Source organism: Rhea americana, unplaced genomic scaffold (genome assembly GCF_003343005.1).
Source record: "Rhea americana isolate MKP2758 unplaced genomic scaffold, rheAme1 scaffold_26, whole genome shotgun sequence".
NCBI lineage: Eukaryota > Metazoa > Chordata > Aves > Rheiformes > Rheidae > Rhea > Rhea americana.
The window spans coordinates 3,938,176-3,952,407 of record NW_028186379.1 but is presented as its reverse complement, the minus strand read 5'-3'; the positions used below and the strand labels follow the sequence as shown (position 1 = coordinate 3,952,407).

General features: G+C 42.2%; 1 protein-coding gene across 1 annotated transcript in view; it reads left to right on the top strand.

The window, feature by feature from the left end:
- CHN2 (chimerin 2) overlaps positions 1–13,925 on the top strand; it is a 132,596-nt gene extending 118,671 nt beyond the window's left edge. The window contains exons 10-14 of the mRNA XM_085307621.1: positions 917–1,090; positions 3,375–3,452; positions 10,134–10,271; positions 12,136–12,241; positions 13,857–13,925. Of these exons, the coding sequence (XP_085163747.1) occupies positions 917–1,090; positions 3,375–3,452; positions 10,134–10,271; positions 12,136–12,241; positions 13,857–13,893 (533 nt within the window). The 3' untranslated portion in view covers positions 13,894–13,925. The remainder of the gene's footprint in view (positions 1–916; positions 1,091–3,374; positions 3,453–10,133; positions 10,272–12,135; positions 12,242–13,856) is intronic.
- Positions 13,926–14,232: the final 307 nt, after the last annotated feature.

Below are 14,232 nucleotides of genomic sequence, written 5' to 3'. Positions count from 1 at the left end.
GTGTTTGCTTTACTGAGGCTTATGAATTTATTTGGCTGAACTTTTGAAGCCATTAGAAAAATTCAATTTGTGGAGATCAAGCAGCRATGTTTAAGTTAATAGAAACCAACCAGGATAACCAAGAGGAGAATCTGACTCAGGAATGACACCGAAAGCAATTTGCAGTCTGGATCGCTTTTGTTTACATCATGCCTCTCACAGCATTTTATATGCTTAAACTGATTTACAGACTAAACATCGGGCTCACCTTAATCACCAGTGAAGTGATGGGATTGGGATGGCGAGGTTGTGACCGCAGAGCCGCCCAAGCCGAAAGGCAGCCCAGCGGGAGTGCAGACGGGAAAGGGCAGCACACCGGCTCAAGCATAGGGAGAATTTAAGAGCTGCGTGAATTTTAGGTCCTTGATCCTTTAGCAGTGCTAAGCCACAAGCTGTCCTGCAGAAGACAGTCATTAATTTACTAATTTTATAGAAAGCTATACTAAAATGCCCAGAATGTAAGTCCCACCCTTTCAAATGCAACACCTAGAGCTAAGCATCCGACCATGAGCTGACCCAGGCATCTGCAGCTGTGCAGCAACCGTAGCCGTCAGGCCAGAGGTGGGGGAAGAACATTCACAGCTTTTAGAGCTTTTTAAACAATAATGCTGGAGTTCACTTTTGCCCATAACATTTTTATGGGAGATTTCTGCTCTTTCTCCTCTTCAGTAATTCAGCAGCACAGTGGACTGAATGTCACTAAATCCACCAGTCTTATATACTGAGAAGCCAACAAAGTCACTAACATTTATTCTAGCTTTTTGAGTGATGGGAAGGTTATGCCTTTTGCTTGGTGTAGACTAAAGAAATAAATGGCTAGAAGAAAAACTATCAGAATTAGTATTAAGTAGTTAACCTGGCAAACTTTTGCTTGCAGACTGTGGGCTGAACGTACATAAGCAGTGCTCCAAATACGTGCCCAACGACTGTCAGCCAGACCTCAAGAGGATAAAACGGGTCTACTGTTGTGATCTGACCACCCTAGTGAAAGCCCACAACACCCAGAGGCCGATGGTTGTGGATTCTTGCATCCGAGAGATTGAAGCAAGAGGTCTGTAAGAGTTTGAAACTGTCATTTGGCTAGAACTGTGTGTTACGCTTTGGAAAGCAGCAGACACGATAAAATAAAAACAAGCTGAATTTCATGCCAAGGTAGAACAAAATAGTAGTTTCATGTACACTGAAGACAGGATGAGAGAAGGGTTTTTTTTAGTGGAGGTGATACATTGCTTTGCATCAGCTAGTAAAATTAAATCGTGACATTTCATAATGCGATTTACTGGGATGCTTCTTGAAAAACATGTCAAAACGTGTATTATGTTACACTTCTGAAAGAGGTGAACTTTAAAGTGAACTTTAAGTTCATGTTTATGTGTCTTTTTTCATTACTTTTGTTTTCTTCTAGCATACCTAGGGACACTTCTAATTTCAGAGTAATCAGTTTAAATCAAACCTGTTATTAATAACCTTTCAGGGCATCATGGGAAAAGGAACGCAAGTGAAATTCCTGAGCCAAATGGGGTCACAGATTGTGGCATTTTGCAATACATTACAAGCTACTCAGGGCAGCACCATTCATTCACATGACACTCTGCTATGGACTGATGGGTGCCGTGGCTCTGGCATGTCACAGCCAAAGCTCCAGCCGGTGGCAGGTTTTGCTATGCAGAGAGGCATGCCAGACTGAAGAAATACCATATCCCCAGCAAMAAATCAATCAGATCATGTATTTTTGCTTTTGCTGGCAAATGTGTATGTGGTGTTACCCAATAAGCCAAATTTCCTGGTTAGTCATAGCTTTAGCACAGAAATCTCATAATGTTGACTTCATGGCACTGCAGTAATCTGCATGGCAACACATTGGTACTAGCCGTGGGGATTTCAGAGCCACACATCATCTGCTGAAATGGATCAAAGATTTACAGTTAAATCCCCTGCTCTGCTCCGTAAATCTCTACCGGGATTATATCATCATTGCAGAAACAAATAGAAAGAATAGTTGGGTCTAAGACAGAAGAGCTTTACTGAGTCAGATGAAACAGCAGGAAGCTCTGCTGCCTTTGAGATATAAATACCTACTTGTGCATTTATTGATTAAGAGGAATCTGTCCACAGTCTGTCTTTTCAACATCTCTCCATTTCTTTAATTGCTGTAGAGCTATTTATTTCTTTTAAAATGYTGATTTTGCTCTTAAGAAAACAAAGTGCATTAGATGTACGTTAGCATGGTGCATGGTCACAATAAGGAACTCTGGGGTTAAAACAAGTGACATCTGCCTAACTGCGTTCAGCGAGCAGCCTGCTCTGCTGGCAACCCTTTTGTGTGGGCATGGAGAAAGGTGGGAGTGTTGTGCCAACGCGCAGCTCTCCAGCAGTGCAAGAGCTGCACTGACGGGGAGGAGAACAGCCTCTGTCATGTGCATAACTAAAGGGTGACAGCAGACCTGGGAACAAATGTGATCGTAGGGGAAGGCAGTCTCTTRTTTGCATTGCTATTTATTATTAAGCAACTGGTAAGAAGACCTTTGAAACTTTACTAATTGTAGAGAGACATGGAGCTACTGGAGAGAGTCCAGCGTAGGGCTACGAGGATGATCAGAGGGCTGGAGCAYCTGCCCYRTGAGGAACGGCTGCGAGAGCTGGGCCTCTTYAGCCTGGGGAAGRGAAGGCTGAGGGGGSATCTTAYCAATGTGTACAAGTACCTGAAGGGAGGGTGTCAAGGGGACAGGGACAAACTCGTTTCAGTTGTCCYSTGTGACAGGACAAGAGGCAATGGGCAGAAATTGAAGCACAGGAAGTTCCGCCTGAMCGTGAGGGGGAATTTCTTCCCTGTGAGAGTGACGGAGCACTGGACCAGGTTGCCCAGAGAGGTTGTGGAGTCTCCTTCTCTGGAGATCTTCAAGGCCTGCCTGGATGCAACCCYGTCTAACATGCTCTAGGTGACCCTGCTGAGCGGGGAGATTGGACTAGATGATCTCCAGAGGTCCCTTCCAACCTTACTGATTCTATGATTCTGTGATACGTCCTGAAAAATCTCTCAGATAAAATGAATAATTCCTGATAACACTGCATGCTCCAGCATTAGCAAATGGCAGTATTTTCCTCTAGTATTATGTTCCTAGCAAARTCAGAAAATAAAAATTTTAAATTTCTTTAATCCTTCAGAAAAAAAGTTTAAATTACCTTGATTCTTTCTCAAGTGCTCTGAAGTTTAACATTGCTGTTAATAATTTTGCTACACTTATTAGACCTACAGGAACTTTAGCTTTGTTGTTTTTAAGTGTGAATATTTGTTGGTTGTTAAAACAAAGTTAACGAAGAATTTTATATTTCAGGTTTGAAATCTGAGGGCCTCTACAGAGTTTCAGGCTTCACTGAGCACATTGAAGATGTGAAAATGGCCTTTGATCGAGGTATAACTTTAAAAAATTTTTACAATTGTTTATCASAGCTTTCAGACCTAGGACTTTTTAGTTATTTTCTTATTTACATTAGGTACCATGATAATGCAGCTGGTATGTAAGCRGAAATACAGAAAGCAGCCTGTCTTTTCTAATTTTTTAAATAGAGCTACAGTACTTTTCGTAAAAAAGAAAATTATGTTTCATAGTTAGAAGGAATAATTAAATACTCCATAACTAAAGCTAGGCAGAAAACCTGAGTGCTCAGGTAACTGGGTGATTGCTCAACCCAGCAACAGTCCAGGTCCCTAGTTCAAGTGTGAGCCTAGGTAGGACGGGGGGAAAGTTCTTAGTCCTGTTTTAGCAGACTCAGTGTTTTATCATATGATGATCTGTTTATGAGTTTAAGAAGCAGGAACGCCAGCCTGAGACTCGGTCTGCATGTGACCTTGATCATAGCACTATGCACCCAATGGCCGTTTCCATGTCTGCACAAGARACCAGAGGAGCCTTAGGTGGATTAGCTGCACAGCATACTGAAAAACTGTAATAATTAAAACACTACCTGTTAGTCATCATTACCATCCTGGTAGCCTTTCTGAGTTGATTTGGCTGATTACCTTAGTTCGGGTCATGCAAGCAGTCTTTGCACACAGGATAATTTTAAAGTGCTTCAAGGACCTTCATGAACAGGTAACACATTTTCAGGTGCAACGTTTGAGAAGATACGCCAATATTTGTCTCTTTTCCCATAAACAGTGTCTTCTCTCCTACTTGATTTTTTTCAAATATAGTATCTACCATGTTAGGAAAAAGATTGTGTCATTATATATACATGGGTCACGGTTGAGGGGCCTATAGTGCAACTGGAGCCCAGCAGCTCTGTGGCATCGCRGGGCAGGGACTGACAACTCCGGGCTGGGCTGCCAAGGTCTCTGAGGTCCTCAAAGCCTAACAACGTATTACACTTACTGTGCCTGAATAATTATTTTTTGGAGGCATCTTGACATGCATCTCTACTTGGCAAAGGAAATCCAGCAGTATAGGTAGGAATTCCTTAAAAGCCTGTTTTCATCAACCTTTGAAAAATGCTGCATATTTTAAAATAGTGTTGGATGCTGCAGTCGTGAACATACACGTACACGCACACACAGATCAGGGCTGGAGGCAGCCATGATTTGGGTAAARAGATGTGAAAGGCTGTGGTGCTCTCCTAGAGTGATGTTTAGTGTACATGTACCACTGCAAGCAGTGCCATGGAGGGGACCACAGAGTCCTCATAGCTCCTGCGCTGCTCCCTCCAGGCGGGGCTGGGCTGACAAACCCTTTCACTGCAGGGGTTAAATCTCTCCCCTGCCAAGTGTCCTAATCTGAGTGAAACTGAGAAGCAGGAGCATGGATTGAAAGAGAAGAGTTTGGAGAAARCAGCTGGAAATGTATAACTGAGCACATGACTTGAACACTATTGCAGTTGTAGTTGCTTTGTAAATGCTTCTAAGCATTGGAGCCAGTTCAGTTTTGTAAACAGAATATTTTGTTATTATTGCCTGTGCTCATGTCATCAAACTGGTAGCAATAAACACTTGAATGAGACTCACAGCAAGGAAGAAAGTATAATTTACTGGCAACGAGAGCAGTATCTTGTAACAGGAAGAGTAAAATCACTGGCAGTACTGGATTTCCAAAGAAAAAAAGTATGGATAAACGTGGAGGCAGAGAAAGCTTCCAGAGAAAGCAAGAACTGCGTTTGTATACACAGGTACACACTGGCTTTGGGGGTAAGTTCATTACTGGGTGTAAATTAATAAAAAACTGTATCTTCCTTTTCTTTGGACAATCTCATGAAGGCAAAGGAATGTGAAAGGAAGGAAAAACTATTGCCATGAATAATGCTAAAAGCCCTGGAAGAATGAATGAAAACCTGTTCTAAGAACGTGTGGCCACACTAAGGCTGAGCCCAGAAGCCGAGAACTGTGCTTTCCAAGTCTGAAAACGTTTTCTCTCCATACTGACATGGAAAACGCAGAAGGGTATTTTTTGTAGGAAGGGAGCTAAAGAAAACCAAAATGAATTTCTTTCTGACTTGGGTGCTGCCCAGCRAGGATGTGGTTGTCAGCTGGCAGAACGGTAAATTGGCAGGACGCTTGCAACTGGAGAGCTCCAGGCTTGCTCGCTTGCTGGATCCCAGCTTGCAAGACAGAGACCCTGGAGGTGGGACGCACCCAAGGTCCTGGGGACGTGGTGCAGCCCAGAGCCGCAGCCTCCCCGCAGCGCCGGCAGCAGACGCAGGCTGCGAGCGTCTCCCCTCCAGCAATGCCCCCAAGCCTTTTGCTCCAGACACCCACTCTGCCCAGAGAGTGACATTTTTGAGCATTTTCCAGACCTATTGTTTCCAYGTTCACTACAGGAAATTAACGTATGTTTGGCAAAAACGAAAATTTTCTGTAAGAAAAAATTGTGCCTGAAATACAAAATGGAAAATTCCATGTAACGGATAGTGGCATGACCAAGGATAAGGCTGTCTCTGTTGCAAGACCTGTCTCCCCCAGGCATTTCTGGAGCATGCTGTATAGCAGAAGGTCAATGTGCTTTAAAAGAGCTTGGAATATTTAGCTGTCAAAGCAAAGGTGGAGAGTTGGGGTATGGACCCAGCAAAGGGAACCAGTTAATCTAATGGATGATGTTAGGACAATAGCAGAGGATATATACTGGCCACAAACAAATTTAGTTTGACAATTTAAAGACCATTTTCTAAGCATCTGACTAACAACATTTTGAAACAACCTTCTAATATGAGTAGGGGTAAAAAGCTAATTTTAGAAGGGAGGTTGAGCAGCTTATGAAGAGGACTTGATGGCGTGGTRCCTGCAGTGGTGGAGTACTGCACCCTGTGATTACAGAGGGCCCTTGCTGGTTTTACTTCTAGGTCAGTCCCTGTGCACCTGGCTGCAATGCTAGTATGTTTTCTCATCTCTGGAAATACAGCTCTTAATAAATGGTTTTGAAAATAAACAAGCATGGACTCCCTCCGTTTTAATACGTGGGACACAATCTTCAAATAACACTGGAAGGCTTTCCAGGTTCACAACCTCTTCATCAAGCCCGGGGAGACAGAGGCAGGGTAACGCAGAGACCAGGCACCAGGGCTGACGGCCGCCCCAGCTGGCTGGCGCTGCCTCTCGGCCTGATTTCATTTGCAGCTGAAGGGGAACAAGGAGCAGAAGTCAGCCAGCCCGCCCGGGACTCGTAGTCCTGGCTTTGTCGCAGGGACACTCACTTGCGCCTTCCACGGAATCATGACGAGAACAGAAAAGCAAACAGGTTTGAAAGTTAACGTCTCAGGATGAGTGTGGTGTCCTACGGTACATTATTTTGGTCCAACAAAGCTGTGAAACCTATTTTTAAACCTGAGAGAAGTTGGCCCTCATCTTGTTTAAACGAAGGCTCCCTTCCAAAGCCAACGGGGTGTAAATGGCCCTACTGTAACTGAGAGTTAGGCTCTCTGACACACTGACAATGTTCCGTTTTAGTGATTTTTATAATGAGAATGAGAGGAATAATGTGGATTTATTTAATCTTGTGAATGTTGGTGCTGTGGAACAACAGTTGCTCTCTGTGTGTGTTGTTGAGCTGTGGCCTTCTGAGAGCGATGAAACACTTATTGTGCAGGTTGTCCACAGAGCTGCCATTGTCCCAGATGCCTTCTGCACTTCCCCTTGTTGGTCGCATGACTGGCTGGTACTATGCACTTGCTAAAAATATTGTTCTGTTAAATATTACATATGAAGACTTAGAGGCATCCTAACTCATACTGACACCCTTGTGCCTGGGCCTGGAAACGTGTTGAATTCCAAATCCATAGCTTAGGTTTTAAGAAGGCAATATTTATTCCATTTCCTTCACCAATAAACTCTTTATCTATTTACGCGGCTTCCAAAGTCAGCTGAAAAATTTAAAGAACAGAAAAAAAAGACCGTCCTTGATTTGAGATGTCCGTACTTCAACATAACACAACAAAATATGTTGAGAGAGTCAAAGTGACAAGAAAAGAGGAATGATGGGTTTTGGAGAGAATTCAGTTTATAAAGCTTAAATGACCAAAATGTTTGTAACCCAGTATAAGAAAGACTGCATTAACAACAGCCACTGTAGTTATATTGAAAGTGCTAAATACAATCTGTGGAAGTTATTGTGCAGAAGAGTTAAAAAGACAATTGTGGGAATATCATATGAAATATATGTAGTTCATACAGTGTGTTAGTGCAAATGTAAAACACATCATGACTTTACCTTCAATGACTTAATTTTTCCTTCTTAGTGCTCTGAGTTCTTGGTGCGTTTAAACAAAACAGAAATCTAGGAATTTGGGGAGGACAAGAAATAAGTGTAGCATGACAAAGGGCCTTTGTTGGCTGAAATTCAAAGAAAGAAAAGACAATCCAAAATCTGCCAAAGGAAAAACCCACCTTCCGCCACATACCTGCTGCAGAAGTATAGAAATACTGTAATAGACATGTCCTTATGCTCACTGTAAAAATAYTGTCAGGGTGTTTCCAGTGGATCTATATTTGTCTCTGAAGTGAGGAGAAAAATCTTTGACTCAGGAATTAATGCATTTTTCCTGCAGTAAGCAAACAGATAAATAAGAGGTATGTTTGAAGTATGTATGTTTCCTGTAGCTTAAGTGCCCTTTGAGGAAGCGTGCTGTGCTGCTTTGTAAAAGTACTAAATAAATAACACTTCCATTTAGTGTGCCGGTGACCTGGATAATAGATGCAACCTTCTCCTTTACTATATCTGTTCTGATGCAGCTGCTGTCTCCTTGAAAGTATCTGTTTTCAGTGGAGCATTTTGAGTGCTCAGTGTCCATCAATTAAATAGAGCTCTCTACACAACGCTTTATAACACTAATGCTACCGAGCCTGGAACGTGTGGATTAAACAAAAGATCGAGGCAGTGTAAACATTCTCCTAGGGGTTATTGATGCTGTATTAAATTAAATGCTGATGGATGTATTCAAACTGCTCAGCTGCATCAAGAAAGGCTGCTTGTTTTAAACACTTAAGCATATAATCTCCTCTTGATGAGAACATGTAGGGCTATTAGTCGTAATGAGAATTATGTGCATACATTGGACAGGACATAGCCCGTCAAGATTAATGCCATAGGTTTGTGTAAAATGTCTACAATCACTGTGAACTGTTTTACTCTGCTGTGAAGCCTTTATCATCATCTTAGAAGCAGTGCATCAAGCACACCCACTCATCTGTCTCTATCAGGGCATGTCTACAAGCAGTAGTTATTGGGAGACAAGCAAGGCGCATGAACTTACAGCATGTCAGCACCTCGGTGGTAGCAGGCCAAGTTCATGCTTGTACCTCCTGGCACATACAAGCAAACACATTTCCATTGCTTCAGCAGGCCTAACTTTGTGTGACCCAATTATCATATTGACCTAAGTTTTTAATGTCTTTATCTTCACTATCTCCTGTGAGGGGAGTTCTGCTCCCTTCACTTCACAAGTGAGGAATAGGAGCTAAGGGGTATAACTGGTCTCRAAGAGGTCTGACACAATGCTGGGGGTTAAACCCAGGCAGCCCCAGTCTCTGCTTGACCAGAGCCCTCTCTTGTCTTTCCAGTAGCAGACTGTAAAGGGGCAGGCCCAGAGGGGGGACTCTTAGAGCTGGGGAGGACATCAGAATTCCTGAAACTGGAGAAAAAAATGCAGGTGTCAACGTACAAGATAGACGAAAAATAGTCATTTAAACGTGAAAAATCATTTTAGTTCAGCCTTGTTGGTAGTTCTTCTAATTTCACTTCTTGCAAGCCAGGAACTTATTAGCATCAACATAAATTTCAAACTCATGATTAAAAATGCTGTGTAAAGACTTACTGTATTACAATATATGGCAAACAAAATATATGTCATTTTGGTTGCATAATTAATTTATTTAGCCATTCATCCATTGCAGCTATCCATATACATTTAACTGAAATTGTGATCCGCATTTCAGAATAGTTTGTAAGCTAAATGCCATAGCTCTTCTGTTTAAATTCAAATCTTTACTGTAAACAAGTAATTAAAATAAGAAGACATTAGMGGAACATCCACATAACAAAAAGGTCTTGGGACTAATCAGCATAAACAGACTGGTGCAGGACTTACAAGAGCTGGTGTCTACTCTGAATTTTGCTTCTGGTCTCCTGAGGGATGTTGGAAAGTGATGCCATTTCTCTGTGCGTGTTTCCCAAGTCAAAATAAAGTGATTCATACTCCTTTGCATCTTGAGATCTGTGGATAAAAAATACAACATCAAAGCAAGGTATAAATAGTTTATTATTTTCAACATCTAATAAATGTGCCACATTCAGCAAATACATTATTCAACATGACTTTTTCATTCAATGCCAATTCATCATATATGAGATGGCACACYGTAGATATTGTTGATGTAATCACCAGCTTATCCAAAAGATGTGAGCAAATAAATTATTTACTAAATAATAAGGAAATTACCATTGCTCATTCATATATGGAAGAGTTSTCAGCAATATATTCTCACTTAAGCTTTCTGAATGCTTTCAGGTTGTTTTTGCTTGTCAGACTGGACACAGTAAATCTGAATTAGAAGCCTAGCCTTTTGTCAGTGAGAATTAGACTGTTTTCAAAAAGATTTCTTTCTCCTCTTCTAGATGGTGACAAGGCCGATATTTCTGCCAGTATCTATCCAGACATAAACATTATTGCTGGAGCCCTGAAGCTATACTTCAGAGACTTACCGATTCCTGTGATCACCTATGACACCTATTCCAAGTTCATAGAGGCAGCAAGTAAGTACTGCATAGCAATTTGTACTGTTCTTTAATTACATTTCCCTTCCATAAAGATGCTTACATTAACGAGAAAGCCAGCAAACGGGAAACCAGGACATTGTTCTGTTCATTGCTTCGCTGCGGTGTGCTTTGCTCACATTAAACTTGCCTGACTGTTGATACAGCAGGTAAAAAGACACGAATAAATGTATAGTGTAAAAATAACTCATTACTTTCATAAAGTGTAGTTTCGATATCAGTCAGCGAAGCTACACCTTGCCCTGGGCTGGGTCTTTAAATGGAAGCGTTTGCTCTTTTGTTCTAAACTACCCAAATTCTGCGCRGAGAGGTGGAATGTCTAATGCCACTGCAAGGGCTGAATGTGGCCCGGCAGGGCGCTGGGGCCGGCATGACCGCCGCCGGGCCGGCTGCCAGAGGCGTACGAGCCTGCACGATCTGTCAGCGCTCGGGCCTGGTGAGTGCTTCGCCTTGCCCCGCCGGGGCACAGCGTTCCCTCTGCCTCCCGTAGCCTGCGCACCGGGGCTGCCCCGTTCTCCCGCAGGGCTCCACGTGCAGTCAGGCACGGATCAGAGCAGCGAGGCACCCCACAAARCACGCCTGCCCCACGCTTCGTGTGCAGCCCCCGTTCACTAGGTCCTACAGCGTCCAACGCATGTTCAGATAGGAAGCAGCATGCACTGACCCCCATGGGTGCACGGTGTCGAGGGTGGGGGAAGGGCAGCAGCGTTCATTGCTTTGCTTATAACATGGTGTTGGCAGAGAGAGCAAGAGATGAGATTTACCTCAAATTCTGCCCTCCAGGGCACAGCTTTCCACATAGTGAAAACTCACCAGACAGAATTGCATCAAAATGAGATTATCAGCAAAGATTTCAAAGATCTGAGATCACTAAGAAGTAGCATGCTTTCTTCTTTAAAACGTGTCCTTAGAGCTTTTGAAATGGCACACGGCACGGCGATAAGYAACAGGAGCAGCGTTGTGTGTGACTGTGCTGGCTCACCTTCCCTTTGGCTTAGCCGACCTTGCATTCCCCTGGCAACCAGGGCTGCCTTTCTCTTGCACTCCTGTGTTCCTCTTGCGACAGAGAAATTGTTCTTGCTTGTCACCAGTCTTATAAATGACACGCTTAAAGAAAGCAATTCCTATCATGTCAATCCACCAACCTTTTAAAAGCAGAACATAAAGATTTTTAATCTTCTAATTCAGACACTTGGTGCCTTTTTTTTTTGAAAAGTCATACAACAAATACAACTCTTACTCAATTCACAGCCTATGAATCTATATTTTTCTTGTAAAATACATGTAAATCTTACTCAGATTTTCAGAGAGATTGCCAAGCAGTCTTAAATGACCATCGATGATCTCAAATAACTGATACCTCGTATTTAAATATGCTCAGACATTTTTATTTGCAAGATGTTATGTCCTTTCAGTGTCTCTAGCAAAACTTTAGTATAACTCAGTATATTCAAGCAARGTCTCTGAAGTATATGCTCACACTCCCATCTCTTTTTGAAGGCTATGATAGGTAATCTCATCTAAGTTTTTAAAGAGTCAGTTCCAGACAGAGTATTATGAAGCAGTTATGAAGCTCTGCTACTGTAGAAACACCAACCTGTAGATAGATACACTGATCATATTGATAGACAATTGGGTGGTCTTTGTGGGTAATTTCTTTGTAAGATCATTTTCTGAGACTGCAAAGGTTGCTAATAGTCACCTTATTTGTGAGTTTAATATTTACCTCTACAAACACAGTCAATAGCTTTGAAATGACTCCATAATAATAACTTAGCTTCCTGAATTATTGCCTATTTACAAATGTAAACCCRTATTAACATTAATTGTTTGTGTCTTATAGAAATCTCCAATCCTGATGAACGACTAGAAGCAATTCATGAAGTGTTGATGTTACTCCCTGCTGCTCACTATGAGACGCTTAGATACCTAATGATTCATCTCAAAAAGTGAGTTAATTGGCATGCAGGATAATACTTGGAAAGCTTACAAATTTTCTGCCTTGAAAGAGAGATACTGCAGAAAATACTGATAAAGCCTCCATTAGGGCACAGCCACTAAAGCAATTATGTTACAAATAAAAAGACAAGCTGTGTTTGTGTAAATGCGTATAAACGATGCACATATGCAGCATAGCTCCTTCTGTCAGCAAATCACTGCAARCCTTTGAAGAGTTAATTCAGATTTGTCATGTCTCTCCAAGGTAGATAATATCTGAAAAAAATACCAGAATCATAGTTACTTTAGGGATATGTTAGATGTGCAGTGGCAAGTTGTTTGATCATGCTTTGCTTCTGACTCCCCTTAACTCCTGATTTGTCCTCCTGAACTATAACCCTAAAAGGAAAGAACTGCCTCTTACTAGTTGTTTGCTCACATCACAGTTAAGCCAAAAATCAAACAGGGCCTATTTTTATACTGCTAATAAAAAGCTATACAGACACTTAACAGTTACTTCATATTTCTTTCAGTTTTAAACACACTCTGCCTTATTCACTTTCCAAAACTTCTTTAGTCATAAGGAATATGGAATTTGCAAAAGTGCTTAAATTCTATTTTGAAAGTGACTTGGGAATCTAGTGCCATATTTTCAAAGCTTTTAGCTAGATGCCAAGGCAAATTATGAAGYGCACCAAAGAGGGATAAGATGCTTCACACACTAATTTGAAGCTAAAATGTTTTTCAGAATCATGATAACACCACTTTGCAGTTTTGGGCGCCTAGATGCCCCCTAAAGTCTTGCTTGTAAGTTTTGGARTATTAAAGCTGAGTAAAGATTGACACTGTCATTTTAAAGCAACCATTCATTTAAGAATATATTGCCTGAGATATGAGCCTTTTCTCTCATTAAAGTTTATGGGATACTTGGAAACAACAAAAAAGAGGGTTAGGGAGAAAGAAAAYTGTTCATCTTCGTCACAGCACATCTTTGATCATCCTTAGCTGTACCACTACTTGTAACTACTTGGGTGCAAATGGATTATTTTCTGTTTTTGAGACAGATATGCATTATTAATACCACCCTGAAAAAAAGACTCACATAAAACTGCATTAGAGAGCTTCTGTGAAATGCATTTCATGCTTAATCAAGTTCTCATTATGTAGAGACTTCTCATTTTGAATTGGCTCAGGTCATTACACTGAGTAATTTTTTCTTTTGATGAGACATTACCTGGCATGCAGGAGCTTTTTTTGGACTCTGTAGAAATTTCAGAATTACAGAATGGTTGAGGTTGGAAGGGATCTCTGGAGATCATCTAGTCCAACCCGCCTGCTCAAGCAAGGTCACCTAGAGYGTGTTAGACAGGGTTGCATCCAGGCAGGTTTTGAATATCTSCACAGAAGGAGATGCCACAACTTCTCTGGGCAACCTGTTCCAGTGCTCCGTCACTCTCACAGGAAAGAAGTTCTTCCTCATATTCAGGCAGAACTTCCTGTGGTTCAGTTTGTGCCCATTGCCTCTCGTCCTGTTGCTGGGCATCACTAAAAGGAGTCAGGCCTCATCCTCTTTGCACCCTCCCTTAAGATATTGATAAGATCCCCCCTCAGTCTTCTCTTCCACAGGCTAAAGAGGCCCAGCTCTCACAGCCGTTCCTCATAGGACGGATGTTCCAGTCCCCTAATCATCTTCRTAGCCCTACGCTGGACTCTCTCCAGTAGCTCCCTGTCTCTCYTGTACTGGGGAGCCCAGAACTGGACACAGTACTCGAGATGAGGCCTCMCCAGGGCTGAGTAGAGGGGCAGGATCACCTCCCTTGACCTGCTGGCAACACTCTTCCTARTGTACCCCAGGATACCATTGGCTTTCTTGGCCACAAGGGCACTTTGCTGGCTCATGGTCAACTTGTTGTCCACCAGCTCTCCCAGATCCTTCTCCACAGAGGTGCTTTCCAGCRGGTCAGCCCCCAGCCAGTACTGGTGCAGGGAGTTCTTCCTCCCT